This window comes from Neolamprologus multifasciatus, chromosome 1 (genome assembly GCF_963576455.1).
Source record: "Neolamprologus multifasciatus chromosome 1, fNeoMul1.2, whole genome shotgun sequence".
NCBI lineage: Eukaryota > Metazoa > Chordata > Actinopteri > Cichliformes > Cichlidae > Neolamprologus > Neolamprologus multifasciatus.
In genome coordinates this window covers 6,927,619-6,943,845 of record NC_140439.1, presented here as the reverse complement: position 1 = coordinate 6,943,845, position 16,227 = coordinate 6,927,619, and the positions used below count along the sequence as shown (strand labels likewise).

At 41.2% G+C, this 16,227-nt stretch overlaps 1 protein-coding gene across 2 annotated transcripts in view; it reads right to left on the bottom strand.

Moving 5' to 3' along the window:
* mpped2a (metallophosphoesterase domain containing 2a) overlaps window positions 1-13,126 on the bottom strand; it is an 84,922-nt gene extending 71,796 nt beyond the window's left edge. Inside the window, exons 1-2 of one of the 2 annotated variants that reach the window (XM_085146883.1) lie at window positions 12,693-13,126; window positions 10,196-11,350 (exon numbers count right to left, since the gene is read on the bottom strand). In XM_085146883.1, the coding sequence (XP_085003009.1) occupies window positions 10,196-10,308 (113 nt within the window). In that variant the 5' untranslated portion in view covers window positions 10,309-11,350; window positions 12,693-13,126. Of the gene's footprint in view, window positions 1-10,195 lie in introns of both variants that reach the window. The other variant, XM_085146795.1, reaches the window with a different exon arrangement.
* Between the last annotated feature and the right edge of the window lie 3,101 nt (window positions 13,127-16,227).

Genomic DNA, 16,227 nt, shown 5'->3' with positions numbered 1-16,227 from the left:
TTTTTAGAATGTAAAGAGAAATTTGATTGTGTGTCAACTTTGCAAAAAGAAATGGAAAGATCAGGCAAACAATGAAACTGGAGACAACAACACTACTTTTTCACCACTCTCAAACTCCCTTTATCGCCCTTTCAGGAGAAACATCAACACACAATGCTCCCCATTTCCTCTGTCTATAACCTCTGCATCAGCTCCCCTCCCCCTGCTGTAAGAGTCGCACACAAACACACCGCTCACTCATCCACGCTGCAATACCATTTCTCTGAGAGGAGCACTGAGCGCCTCTCTTATCTTCTGCGTTTCAGCTGTCTGCGTTAATTCAATAAACTTCAGAGGAACAAAATGAACACAGGAATAACGGAGAAAGGGCGCTGGTGGTGGGGGTGCACAACTGAGCAGAGAAGAGAGGCAAAGGTAGGAGACGAGAAAACGGGAAAAATCCAAGAGGGGCCAAAGCACAAACAGAACGTGCATTTATGAAATAGTAAAGAAAAAAAAATGAAAACACACAAGTATATTAGTAAAAATATTCAAATCAGAATTGATTTTCAAGAATGGTGAAATGTGGCCTTATGCCTTGATGCTCCCCCCCTACTTCATTTGTTCAGCTAGTGTGTGTCCTCCTTATCCCTCCCTTAATGGCTGAGTAGAGCACACAAAGCCTGCACTGGAATATCAGCGCTGGAGAAACCTTCCGGCACTGCGCTGAGAAATAAATTGCTTCTGCTAATGCCCCTTTCATTATGGCACAGCCCTTAATTGTGCTGCTGACAGTCTGCCTGGCTGCAGGGCTGATGGGAGAAAAGGCTGAGGAGACGGTCATGACGTGGTGCCCGGGGCCAAACACCAACCAGCGGACTGCGGGGAGAATAAACTAGTGGAGCTGCGTGTTCACCTGGACAGACAACATGGGACCAAGTCTGTATTAAAAAGTGACTTTTAATATAACACTAGAAAAGACAAGATTATTCCAAAGGCTAAGAGCAGAGCTGGTTTTAAGGTCCCATTTAGAATACATATGTATGTATTTAAACCGCCAAGAATTCTTTAGGATTTAGAGGATAGAGTTTGATCTCTGAAACAACTGTGGTACCAACCAGAACTATTAAAAACTACAGCCTAGCCATGCAGATCTGATTGGCTTCATAATCTTACCCAGTTAAAAGCCATATATCATTTCCTTCCTTAAGAATTTTTACAGCTTCGTTCAGATGAAAAATGCCATAACGCGCGCGCGCACACACACACACACACAACATCACTTTTTAAAAACAACATTCTTCTGTCTTCCTCATTTTTCAGAGAAATGTGTTATTTATCTTCCTTAAAAACAGTAGGATGCACCCACAGATTCACGAAAACCTCTGTGAAAAGAAAAAGAACATCTTCCATAAAAATCAACTTCCACAAAGTGTTACGAAAAGACATAAAACGACTAGACAAATGAGTCATCGCTAAAGTCAAGCTAAACACTCTTTAAACTGCATAAACGGACGACTTGTCACATTGAGAAGCTGCAGGCTGAGCGTGCTTCATGTTAAAGATGACGTGACATTATCAAGCGATTGTGCCCTGCGATGCCAGGTCCAGCATGCAAGAATAGCCCAAAATCTCAAAGACATCAAAAAGAAAAGAAAAAAAAAAAGAAAGAGAGAAAAGGAGACCTGTCCAATGTCAACTGTCACTTAACCCTCACCACCACCATCCCGCCAGGCCCCAGAAGCAGGTCAGGGGTAGAGAGGGAACTTAATCAGAGGGTTCTCCTGTTACAAAAGCCCCTCCACTCCTGCTGGCAAGCAGTGGCAGGCCAACAGAAACAAAAGGCAACCGAACGCGACTAGCGCTTTGTTCTCAGGAGAGCTGTGACTGTGACTGCTGCTCCTCCACAAACTGTTTGAGGTTAAAACAGAAGAAGGGATGCCGAGGTCAGGGGTAAACATGAGGCTGGGAGCTCTTTATATGCCACTGGCTCGTGAACACAGGCTACTGAGGCGTTTTCAATTCTGGGAAAGTCTAATTATGGCGAATCAATAGTCTCATAATGCAAGTGAATTGCTCTTCACTTTCTTATTATTCAGGCTGATGCATTCATTTTAGCCATTTGTTCTCAGTAGGGTCTGATGTATAATTTCGGTAACAGTTTTTTTTAGTCTAGTCTGCAGAGACTGCTAGGTCAAACTGACTGAATAGGGGAGATGGAGGACACCAACCTGTACAGCTACGTCCATCTCATTTGCACTTGTCACCATTCCTTGTTAGAGTAAAGTAGAAAGGGACCAGTGCATCAGAAAGATGACTGCACCACCCAAACATCTGAATCTCTTTGCTGTTTTTTCTAATCAATGAATAAATCGAAGGTGTGGGTAGAGATCTAAAGAGATCTAAATCTGGGCTAGCATTGCCATTACAACCGATCTAAATCACAACCATGTGACCCAAATAAACAAAGGTGAAGAAGCAGCAGGGAAACCTCACACCAAGCGCCTCACATCAGACAAAACAAAATCTTGAACATATTTTAGTTCCTGAAAGTGGATCATCATCTGTCATCTGGAGACACTTTTGGTTTTTAAACCAGACAACCACAAGCAGGAACAGACTCTGGAAAGAGGTTTACCTTCAGGGTGTAGGTGAACCACAAACTAATAAAAAAATAACAGCATTACAACAACAGCAGTGAAATAGTCACCAGTGAAAAGCAGACTGTGTAGCTGCTGCTTTAAGAAACACTACAATTAAACACATTTGGTCCAATTACGACTATCCATGCTCTGTGACGTAAGAGAGGTGAGAGTAGAAAAAACCCTGAAACTGAGCAGCAGGTTATTTGTACATAAGATGACTGCATAATGTATTTAATGTGAAAATTCACCACTGCAACAACATACGACAAAGGATGGAAAAGCATATTAGGTCTCCTTAACAACTATACCGTGCCACCCAACACTTAAAACATCCACCGTACCTACAGCTGAACTAAAGTGTGCTGTATATACATTTTTGATTCGTTTTGCATATCTATATACATATATACTGTCAAATCTTTATGTACATACATCATATATAGTAAACAGTTATCCATTCCAACATTTTTGCAAGCTGCACCCTGACTATAATATTAGGTTAATGTGCTGGTATGGTGGTGACACTACAGAGCCTTGTTGTTCTAAATGGCTGGTTCGCCTCAAGAACTCAAACAAACATGAATCAAAAGCAGAAACATTCTGTTTTCTCCTGTTTTTACTTTTGGTCGGCAATGACCAACTGAAGCTCTGAGGAGAAAGCCCCATGGCTTTCTGTGCTGTGCTCACTGACAAATCAGACAAAAGGAGGGAGCTTTAAAACTTTTCTATTTACAAATCACACATTTATTCAACAATTATATCACCAATTATGTGAGCCTTTTCATCTTCAAAGCAACCCCCCTGCTGAAGGGTTCGCGTAAACAAGGTTTAACTTGTTTATCCACAACGTGATCGAAGAAAAGCAGGATCTCCTGGATGGAGACACAGTCCATTTCATGTTGAAAGTGGAGTCACATGAGTGGAAAAGCTACTATTACTGACTCGGAGATGGAAACGTCCTGTTGAATTATCATCCCGCCACCTCGAAAGGATTCTTCTGTCACGTGACTCTACATACTGAGCAACCTCCCTCTTTGCAATGAGCCAACTCATTTACCCAGACTGACAAAAAAAGCTGAATTTCACCGAACGCAAACACGACAGCATTGGCTCAGAAACGGGTACGGGCAGTGGTGTAACGTGGATGGCACAAATCCAGTTCCAAAAGCCATTTCCTCTGCTGCTTTTACAGCTCTCCTCTAACAGACTAGAAAAAGGAAATATGGCACATAAAAAAATCCCTTCAGGAGTTCATTAATAAAACCAGGACTGTGCTGAAAATGAAAGTGTCAAAGCCGTGCGTGTGCTTCTCTTGGCGTTTCCTCACCAGCTCGTGTCAGAATATCCACGTGTATTGATGCACCGGTAAATGATTCATACTTACAATCTCCTCAATTATTCACAGGGCAGGAATAATTAATGAGGCATGTGGAGAAGAAGGACTTTGTTAAATGTGGAAGATTTTTTCACATGTAGGGGGGTCGGGGGAAATTCCATTTCTGTGCATTGCAGTCAATGTATAATGAGCTCAGGTGTCTCCAGTGACTGATTTTAACAGACAGTAAACAGTAATAAAGCACCAGCATCACAAGGGAAAAGAAAACATTTTAAGACTCTCTGTTCTCTACAACCTCACCATCGTTTGAGGATGGAGCATCTCTGTATTCACCAGTGATTTTTGGGTGTGATGCTGTACCGGTTGGCTATATTCTTTTTTTAAATTTTGGCTTTCTCAAAATTTTGAAAAACACTTCAAAATCCTGCCACATTTTACAACATACACATAGATGGATGCAATTTTTATTTTCCTTAATTTAGGAAAAGCGTTTCATTTATCAGATTAAAAGTATAATTTTTTTCTGGTAGTATCGACATAGGTAATTTCCACTGCTTTGTATTAAGATGAAATTGAATAAATATAAGTACACGAGGAATTACAAAGCAATATAAAAATCTTTTCTCTCCATTGCTTAAAGGTTCTGGACGGCAACAACATTTGTTTTTTTCCCCCCAATCTCTCACTCTCTCTCTCTCACACACACACACACACACACACACACACACACACACACACACACACACACACACACACACACACACACATCACTTTAAATCCTAATAAATGCTAGAAATTATAACATGTAAGAATAAATTCCAGGCTGCTCCTAGTGCTTCTATTTGATTATTTATTTAGGTGCATCAGCTGATAACAATACATTTTTAAAAATTATCCAGCTGTAATGGGGAAAGTCAGGTTTATATCTGCCACTTAATAACCATGGGATAGCAAGGTAAATGATTTGCTTGTTTTACATGTTCTTGTTACAAAAGTTAAAACTGAACACTTTAAACCTGAAACACAAAGAAAAGCTGAGGGGTACAGCGGGCTCACTGTGAAAATAAAAAGAGAGGAAAAGGCAAAAACACCATTGTCCATATTCACAGAGGTTTTAAAAATGCTCCGACTGCTCTTAACTCAGCAGAGTCCCTTTTCAGGTGCCATTAAAAAAAACTCAGAGTGAGAAGTGGACAAGAACTTTGCAGCATAGGTTCTTCTCCCTGAGGCGCTGCCATTGGGCCTTCATTAAAAATCCCAGCATGATTCTTGTTAGTGATGCTGAATCCATGCAGGGAAACTCGTTCCGTAATGACAAACATGATTTAACGGGGCTTACAGGTTGGGTCTGAAAGAAGATACCACAAGTCAAGGAATAAAATTCGAGATTTAAATCGGCTATTCCTCATGAATGGATAAATAATGTTGTTCAATCCGATTATATCTTTAATGACACAACAACGTCTCCCATCACCGACCCTGGTGGTGATTGAGAAAGCTTTCTCCGCTGACACAGTTTTGCTGGCTTGCATGGCACGCACATCCAGTGGGAATTAAATAAATTAACACTCCAAAGGCGTTAATGGCGTAATGCAGTTAAATCATCGAGCGAGAAATGCCAACGCATCTGCGATCAAGATCAACCACCAACAACATCATCTCTGCCCAATCTAATCCGGTGCACTTGATTAACTCCTCGTTATTGCGGGCCTGGATCGCGTTTCTCCCTCCAGTGTTTTATGCTGGGTGGGGTTTTTTTTTTTCCATGTCTCACCTGCACACTCCACTGCTTAAAATGTGATTACGAAATCTTAGGTTTAGGCATAAAAGTAAGCAAAAGTAAGGATTTTTTGTTGGGCACTTTTTACATTTTTGACAATTTCATGTTATTAATAATAACAATTTAAAAAAACTATCAACATGTAACTGATTGGAAAAATTATCATTACTTGCAGTACAACTAGGATTTAATTCCACTTTGAACCTGAAGAAATTAAAGATTAAGAGCGATGCAGTTCAGCTGTCTATGTCAAAATGTTAAGAGATATGACTTGCCACCAACCTTCCCCTGAAGTCCAGTAACATCATTTAAAGTCTTATTAAATCCTGAAATGTAAATGTTTTTCAAGAGCTTTTCAGGAGTCCTTTTAGTTTCAGCTCTGCCTGTCTGTCTGTGTGTGCCTGTGTGTCAGGCCTTCCCACAGTCTTGCCCAGATCCTGCCCAAATTGGATACGAAGTCATTAGTGTCCCAACTCGAAGCATATGTTCCAAGTTGCTGAGCATTTCATTTCACAAGACGATGACGAGGGGGCTGAGGAGAGGGAGTTAAAAGGAGAAAAAAAAAGAAACACAGTCGGCACAGAAAAATAAACCAGACGCAAACTGGGCCAGACTGAGCCTGTCGCTCACTCACACACAGAGGCAGGGGCGTCCCATGCTCCGAAGAAAGTCCACTTTGACTTCGGGGGTCACGTTCCACAGCATCAGCTTATGAGCTCCACTGTGTGCGTGCGTGACTCTCTACATTCATGTTTTCATATGCGGGTCAGGGAATGATACCTTCCACGCCACACAAAAGGCACTGCTGTACTCCATCTGAGAAATCTAAATATTCTGTCTAGGACGGGAGGGGAAAAAAACATTAGAGCGAGGATTATATTTCAAAAGGCGGGCAACCCCCCACCCCCAGCCTCCACCCCTCTCTTTGCTTGCAGAGAAGCAACAACTTTATTTATGTCCAAATACTGCGGATGCAGTGAGAGAACGGCGAGCAAGTCGGATTATTATCTCCCAAATCTAAACAAGCCTTTACTTTCCTCGAACAGAGCTCGTATTCTATAAGCACTTAAACATAGCAGGGGTGGGGGTGGGGGGGATGGGCTCGGAGGATTGTGTGTGTGTGCGTGAGCGCGTGTAATCTCAGGGTTCCCAGACCGAGTTTAAGAATGACAGGGTAAAACACTGCAGGCTCTGTGGAAGCCAGGAAACAGCCTAATGTATTTATCCAAACACATATCTGCTGAGAGGCCCCATGGCTTTAACACATCCCCTTCTACACGGGCTCACCTCCAAAAAGAATCACACTGAAAACTGGACTTCCCCCCCCAAAAGAAAACAACCCCACAATGAGCAAAAAATACAACAACAACAAAAAAAAAACCTGAATACAGTGATTATAGGAATTAATACTGAGATTACATTCTCAAAGTTTTCAACCACTGTATTATTACATTTTTACCACTGTGTTCCTCTTGCACTGAACTGAAACTCCTGCCGTAGACCCTCTTTCACAAAATAACACCAAAAATACACCTTATAACGACTTTCTTACAGCCGCATCTGTTCTCGTTTGTCATCGTCTGGAATAAAAGTAAAACAGTCTCCAGATGACGAATGAAGATGATGATCCACTTTTAGAAAATGTTTTTAAGAGTTTCCTTGTAAACATCAGGAAGATCCATCCTTTTCCTACTTTGCTTTCTCCCCCTCCTCCTCTTTCCATTTTCTTCCAAAAATGTTTTATGTAGGGCTTTCACAACTCAACTTATGCACAACTGCTGCAGCACTGCAAATAAAAAGGCAGGGAGAAACCATAGTAAGGCTTCCCAGGGAACCAAAAACAAACCCTGTCAATTCAAGAAGCATAAAAATAATAAATCCAAAAATAAACCATGGTATTTCAGAAAAAATGTTACCTCAGAGAGGATGTGCTTGTTTTTCTTGGGGTTTTTTTTTTTTTTTTAATTTTTATAAAGACAGAAAAAATATTGTGTGTATGTTCTATTATTTGCCTTTTCAAAGACTGCGGAAGCCTCACCAAACATCAAACCAGACTCTGTTCTGGTGAATCCTGTGCTGCTTGACATGTGTTAACCCAGACTCACGACAGCGCATTTGTTCTGATTTTTAATGTTGTCTTTGCGATCCATTAAAACAGGACTGATGTAACGCAAGCTGATAGGTGAGGTCGCCTCCCTTTTCACCACACTCGGAGGCACGGGCACTTGCTGTACTTGGCAGCCCCAGTTGCAGCTGAGGAATCCCAAATCAACACAGTGGCACAATCGTGAGAACACTGCCAACACCAAGAGGAAGGCAAAACTCCACTGAGCTGTTTACAATACTCCATCTCCCATAAATAATCCTGCTTACATGAATGTGATTATTATGCACACACACACACACACACAAGATTGTGGGGCTCTGAGTGTTTCAGGCAAACAATATTTTAAAAAATAAAAAAAACTTGTCTGCCAGATGTTGCTGCTCCCTAAAGTGAAACAGTGCAGCTGTTTGTTGAAGATCTTGGACTGACTAAAAACATCTCCTTTATGATTGTTTACATATCTGCATTATCTCAGCCTCTCACACTTCACATACAAAATAATTAAATTAATTTAAAAAATACTCCAGTTCTACACGACAATCCCAACAGCTGCCATCTCGGTTCAGCCCGGTGCAAACACCCTGCCACCACCGCATCTGCAGCCCAAAGCAAAGACTTCTCCCGGCCTCTTATTTGGCTTCATACACACCAAGGTGACGTGGTTACTCCACTTAATACGTTGATTTGCCGATTTTTCAGCTTCACCTTTGATTTCAGAGTGATCTAAGAACGCTGTAACTGCGCAACAAGATCGAACATGTGTGCACAAATCTTTAATCGTGGCTCTGCAGCTCTCTGGAACAGCGTCTCAGCGATCTCTAAGATGTGATTTTGAAGGTGCTGCAATGAAAGGATTCTCACAAGTCAATCATATGTTGTTGTTTTTTTTTTTGTTTTTTTTACCATAACATTGCCTAAACTGACAATTTTATAATTACTATATTCTGTGCTAACAAGGAAAACTGTGAGGGGGAAAAAAGCCTTGAGCTTTGCTGTGATTTTACCCCCAACAACGTAATTATATGTGAGGACTTGGGAACAGCACATTTGTACAGACCTCACTGTGAAAGCTGTCTACAACAAAGATTAGAATGCTTTGGTTAGCGCTCTGTGTTTTGGCGTGGGCTGGATTTTCTCACATTATTGTACATTTTGGTGTTTTGACTTTCAAAAATTCAAAGCAGCGTCACCATCGGCACTGCTCTACAATGTTTATTTCGGCCATAAATTGCATTTATCCCTGTGTGTTCCGCTCATGATGTAGAAAAAAGAAAATAAATTGATGGGCTGTGCTTTTCCCCATAAATAAATGCACACGTAAAGGCAAAAAAATGAAAAAGAAAACAGGAGAAAAGAAAGAAATGACAAACAACTCCATTACAGCGATGATGGAAACTACAAACAGGCTCTTCAATCTCTTCCTCTGCTGCAGGTTAACTTCACAACATACACAGAGAATAAATGTCATGAGCACGCAGTGTACACAAAACCAGCAGTCACCAACCTTTTGGAAAAATCTCACAACTGCTCTAATTGGAAGAAGACACAAAGTGAGCTGCAGCTCTGTTAATATCTGGTCACAGCTAAAACACAGCGTTGTAAAGTGTGTTTGTGTGTGAGGGTGTGTGTCGAGGGTTGATGGGTCACAGCGCTCTGACCCACTAATGAGAGGAGCAGCATAACCACATCAGACAAGAGCAACACTAAGTAACTGGTCTAATAAATAACTAAGGAGAGCGCCTTAATGCAGACAAAGCATCCACATACCGCAATGACAACATGGCACAAATGATAACCGTCTCACAGCGAGACCGCAGCACACACCGGTGAACAGTACGCACCAACAGCACACGCAAGAAAGATTACAAAAATAAATAAATAAAACAACACCACAAGTTAGAAAAACCAGCGCAAGTATGTGTGATGCACAGAATCAGTGTTAGTCTGCAGATGCTGCGCTTTTGTTCAGTGCTTCACTGCCGCTAAAACTTTTATTCACAAAGAATGGTTTGTACTGCGTTACATCACGCACCACCATACACTCAGTGAACAAGGGCCAGTGATATCAGGAGTGTAAACAGAGACTGCATTAAACCTGCTGGCTTCCTGTATTGTTCTTAAAGCGTATGCATGATTCTGAAATTAGTTTAAAATGTCACAGAAAGTGCAGGTTTATAAATGACACTGCTGCAATGTGTCATTTAAATGTTCCTCGTGACCAACTCAGTTTGGAATAAAGATCACAAATAAAATTCATTTGGAGAGAGAGAAAATATTTCTTTCTGATTTAACTTTGCCAGCTCATAACAACTGTGTGTGTTTGTGTGCGTGTGTGAGCGTGAACTTACATGTGGACGTGTGGGGGCTGGAAGCGGCTCTGGTTGATGTTGTAGTGTGTGAAGGCCTGTGTGGGGTTGGAGCTGTACTCGTCCACAGTGATGGTCACTTTGCCATGAGCCATCCTTCCACAGTTTGGACATGAGATGCTGTTCGTTCACCGAGATTCAGCAGCGAGCCGTGCGGCGGTCATCCTTCAGAGCTGCTCTCCAGAAGCCCAGGAAGCCTCCCTGCAGCAGCAGCAGCAACCCAGCCGACTGACTCGACCACGACACACTGCACCGACAGGAGACACACACACACACCAGCTGCTTTAACAAGGCGTGCACTTTTTTCTGAATACACTCACGAGCAAGGGCTTCGCATAAGAAAATAAAAATATATCGCAGGTTAAACTTATACATTTTAAAGTGAATGCAAATGCAAAGACTAAAGATAAAGCACACATGCATGCAGTGACGGCATGTACAGTCTTATTCAGCTTCAGAGAACAGAAAACACCTGAAATTTGCTAGAAAAAAAAAATCCTCAAACAGCTCATCAAACACATCCTCATAAAAGCCTCAATAGAAAAACACAATGAGGCAATTTAAACACAATTAGCAGATGTACTCTACCTTTAAAAGCAGCAAGGGAATTTCTTTACAGTGAAGTTTACAAAAAACTCTTCTCTGACTTTTTAAGCAACAATTTCTACTCTGGAAAGCACTTTATAAGCTTCAATGAAAACATATTTAAATGTAAAAAGATTAAATTAAAATTTCAATCACTACAAGCAAATTAAAACAAAAAACAAACAGAAAGGCTGCAGGCAGAATCTCTGCTGGTGAGGAATTGCTGCAATTGCTTCTATAAAATGAGAAATTCTTCACAATGCATGCATCAAAGAGGTCTCCTTCCCCACTGACTGTAAGCCAAGCACAAAAACATATCCATGCTCCAATTTTGAAAGGATCCACTAGCAATTAATGACATGCTATGGCATCTCTGCTCCACTGTACAACAAAGACTTAAAAAAGAAAATGCTGCTATGATGCATCCCTGGAGCTCACTCACCAGATCCGCTGTGAGTCTCCTTGCACCCTGAGCCTCCCTCCTGTCTGACCTCCCTAACTGATAGTAAAGTGGCCACTGTGGGCTTTGACAGCCGTTTTATACCAGACCTCCTGATGCAGCCATGAGCAAGAGAAGAAAAGAAAGAGGGAGAAAAAAATGCCCTCAATTTAACAAGTCTGTCATATCTTTTGGAGGGAAATCAACAAAGCTCGAGAGTTCACATGATGGTTAAATCCTTGGATGGAGAAGTGAGATAAAAACAAAAAAAAAGCAGCTGCTGGATAAACAAGACCCCAATTTAAACTTTGTTTTTTGTTTGTTTTTTTTTTAAAAGAAAATGTCCTATTTTCACTAAAGCATTGATTTATGTTTTCTGGGTCGGCTGCATCCTGCTTCCTATTATGCACGCTATAAATTTAAGTCAAAAAGATATATGCCAGCCGAGAAAAAGGTGGTTAAACTAGACTTTTAAAATAAAACAAATAAATAAAAATTAAAAATGCATGAGCAAAATCTAAGCAGCTCCACTGCACACCCAACTCTTTACATTTCAAAGTGTGGAAAAAAATGAGTCACATTAAAATCCTTGTTACACATGAAACAAGTGTATTGATCTTCCTGGGCCTTAAATTTAAAAAAAAGAAAAGAAAATTCACTTCTGTACAAAACTGCCCCATCGGATGTCCTGCACTTCACCTCCTCTGCAATCAGTGCAAAATCTCAACCTACTAGTGCTACTGCTGCAGTTACTCGGAAAATTTGCTTTTTCTCTGCAAATGTAGGCCGAAAATCTGTGTGCAGCATGCTCCACAGTCTTCTGATTTTGTGTGTGTGTTTCTATGTGTGTGTCGGGCTGCCGAAACTCGCCTGTCTGTCTCTACCTTATGGCTACAGTAGTAGCAACTAGCACTCTAGCTTAGCCTGCTAAACCTGCCCTGGCAATAGATTTTTTTATTATTATTATGCACGCTGTAGCTTCGCGTTGAGCTGCTTTTTTCTGTAACGTCGGTGCGCGCACACATGGTCGGTGCAGTCCTCGGATATGTAGCGCGCTCGTACGCCAGCATATAGCTAACTTCACGAGTAGAAATCACTCCGGTAAGCAGAGGAGGGGTTGAAGGCGAATAAATTGACCCTTTCTGATAACACGCACACACAACGATGCGTTCTATGCGCCGCTCGCTATTAACACCGCCGCTTGCAGGAACGTACACAAAAAGAAAGGTCCGTGCAATCCTGAACTCTGCTTCTGAGATACTAAAAGCACCCAAAGGTGGTCAGTGTCACAACACCGTCGCGCTAACCTCTGGCTCTTCCTCGTAAATGACAAGCCACCTTATAACCGACAGCTTTGTGTCAGGGGTTTCTTTTTCCCCCTCCTAGTCTCCTCTCTTTCCCCCCTCATTCCCTTCCCTTTTCGGTTCTCAAAGAAAAGCGGAAAGGTTGTTCTACCTTCGTCGTGTGGGGTTTTTTTGTGCGTGTTTTTTGTGGCCGGAGAAAATAGTGTCGGGTCGGGGTCGCCCTCTACGCAGCGGCGGCGGAGGAGGCGGCGGCGGCGGCGGAGGGACGCGGGTCCATGCGGCAGCAGCAGCAGTAGAGCGGGCAGGTTCGTACGCGACCGTCCGGGGTTGCGGCAGATAGGGCAGAACCTTCGACCCGGCGGGACCTCTGCTGGCTCCTGTGGAAAGAAACCAGACAAGAAGAGAGCGGAGGGGGTAAAAGCCAGAGAGAAGGACGAGAGACACTGACAGACAAGAGAGAGAGAGAGATAGAGAGAGCGCGAGAACAGCTTCGGTCTGACGGAGGGGGAGCCGGAGTGCAGTGAGTCGAAGCTGCCACTGGGGTCAGAGAGCAGGAGCAAGCACAACCCCCCGCCACCTCCCGTGCGCGTGCCCTTACCGGCGGGCACACGCAAGAGGCAGGAGAAGTGGAGGGGAGGGCGGGGAAGGAGGAGGGTGTTCGCGCAGTCCCGCTCTATGCTGCATTCACTTACTTTCGGAAATGGCAAGTCTTGTCAAATGAATGAAATGAGTAAAGATGATTAGCCAGGATGAGTATTTTTTGTGTGTGGTAACAACAACAGCGTTGCTTTGGAATAAATAATACTTTATTAAACCACAATGCACATTTACATAATTATTATTTTAAGCCCATGTTTCTAAAATGCCAGCTAATTTACAAAATATATAAGTATATAGAGCCTATACTGCAAAAATGTGATATGTTGTAATATTCAATTGATTTATTGAAGACTGATCAGTCGTTTATGTGGCAACACTAAGATGCTGGGAATACATGTCTGTGGGGAAGAAAACAAGTACGTCTGGTATAAATGCTACAACTTACTAATGATGTGATCTTTCTAAAAGGGATTACAAGTAGTAGCAAATACGTTATTTATAAAGAGTTGTCAAGTGAGTTAGCTTTTAATAAATATTTCCAAGTATTGACTGATAGTATTAATATTTAAAATCTAAATTACTGCATTTTTGTGGCACAGAAGATTGTTGCCTGGAAAAAAGCTAAATTCTAAATTATTCAACAGAACTTTTTTTGTTTTTTAAAGAACATTACAAAGAGTCTGTAAGTATACCTAATGGCTTAATTAATGATTTATAAGTCATAGAATGCAATGCATTATTAAGCTGGATCAAAGTACTTGTCTTAACATATAGCTTACACTATTATCATGCCTTGTCTTTTTTTATCTAGAGGACAAATCCAAATATCTATAATAGTTCATTCAGTGTCTTTTGAGAACATTAACAATAGACTTGGCAGATTACCAAACAGCCTTTAGTTACAGAGTAACACCATGACAAACACTCATCTCAGAAATATTTCATAACATGAAAACCTAAACCTTGAAATACTAAGAAGCATCCATCCAGGTTCCGAAATTTACTGTTCTCCCTCTGTGTCTTCAGTTGGCCATGAAAAAAGCTGTGGACTGGAAGGTTTGCTTTTGGATATCAGGCTTTACGCCATGGTCTAATAAGAAGGTTGTTGATTTTATTCCTTGAAATATGCAGTAATCAATACTTTGGTAGCTGTACCTTGAACTTGTTTGTAACAAGCATATATACTGAAGCTAACTGATTGTCCTGGCAGTGACAGACAGGAAAGTACTGATAGGAATGCACTTTATCTTTTATGGGTAAACTGGATACCTGTATGCCTCACTCTTTCCTTGTATTTGAGCATCAGCTAGCATGCACATTCTCACACTGAAACATAGATCAGTGGAAATGTTGACCTGGAATATTTTTTTCATAAGATCACAGATGTGTGGGAAATGGTGCCAGAGTGTAGAAGGTGTTGTAAAATCAATGATTAGAAGACAGCATGGCCCCTTTGGGTACACAAGTAAACAATACTAATGAGTACCTGTGGGAGTCCATCACACAACCTGAAATGGGGCAGCACAGTTTCCAAACTGGGAAAATCCTGAAACTTGGCCGACTGGTTGTAAAAGCAGCATCCTGATCACCAGGGTTTAACTCACCGACTATCACTTCTCTGAAGTATAAGTGAAGTCTAGGAAAAAGGCTTGTCTTGATTTTCTTCAAACACATAATTTTTTAATTGATCTTGATTTTTTTGTGTTTCTCTCTCATGGTGTGCAGCCTTTACTATGATCTGTTTGTTTAAAATGTATTTCCACATGAAACTGATGTCACATTTTCAGTATTCAAGGTATAAAGCATCAGATACCACATTCGTGTAGAGAAATAATCTAATCTCAAGGTCTGGGTGCCATCAGCTTTGAATTATACTCTTTTTCAGTGCATGGTACAGGCTCTATTGTCATCACCTGAGCAAAGTAGGGTATCTGCCATCTTTAAAAAATCAAGTTTGGCTCAGTGGGATTTAACACAATTATTCAAACTATACTCTTGTACAGGGGTGCATATAAGTGGTCCGCAGGTGCGCATGCGCTGTCAAAATAAAAGACCCGCACCAGATAAGAAGTTGCAACGCGCGTTTGCATACATAAGATTTTCTGGAGGAAGACAGACATTTGTTTAGAACTCTTAAAGATGTCGAAGAAGCAAGCTCCTTTAAGCAATTGGTGTTCCTCCACCTCTAAAGAAATGTCAGAAGGAGTCCGAACCGCAAAACAAGCGTGTATTCTCGGAAAAGTGGTTGCAGGAGGTGAGCTGGCTTCAAACAAATGATGAACGCACGGAGATGTGGTACAGAATATGCCGTGAAAATCCCACTCTAGCGGACAACTTCTTATCTGGTGCGTGTTTTTTATTTTGACAGCGCATGCGCACCTGCGGACCACTTATGTCCACCCCTGCTCTTGTATCATATAACTAACATATAATACTGTGCAAAAATCTTCAGCCACCTCTCATTTTTTATATTTTTATCTATTGTATTTTTGGAAATACAGTAGATAGGGCAAGAACAGATTTTGTACAATTCTAAAATCTGATGGTACATTTCTATTTTTCTAATTCTGTCAGATTTAACAAAATCCCATACACCACTCTCTAAAATGTAGTCCCAAACCATGACAGCGCCACCACCGTGTTGTTACAGATGACTCTTTGTAAAAACGCATTGTACTCTCGATTTAGATTAATCTCTCCTGAAGACCTGTTGCTTCGATTTTTTGTTGGGTTCTTGTGTAATTTGATCTTTTCTCTTATTTAGTTGTATTATCAATCTTATTTCATACAATATTCTGTAAAGTTTCTAAATCATGACATCATTTAGTGATAAAATGTTCAACACTGCAGGGTATCCTTTAGTCATATCCTGCTTTAAAACAAAACAAACAACAAAAAAAAAACAGTGCTTAATACATCAATCAATGTGAGGTCCACATTTTATAATCACTCTGTAATCTTTCCTTAGTGGTTTGAAAGGTAATGCATTTTTTTGTCCCCAGATAATGAGCCATACTAACTTTGAAAAACTGATTTTGCCAATTGAAACCACCCCAATCAGAAAACAGTGAACGCTCTACAGTGGT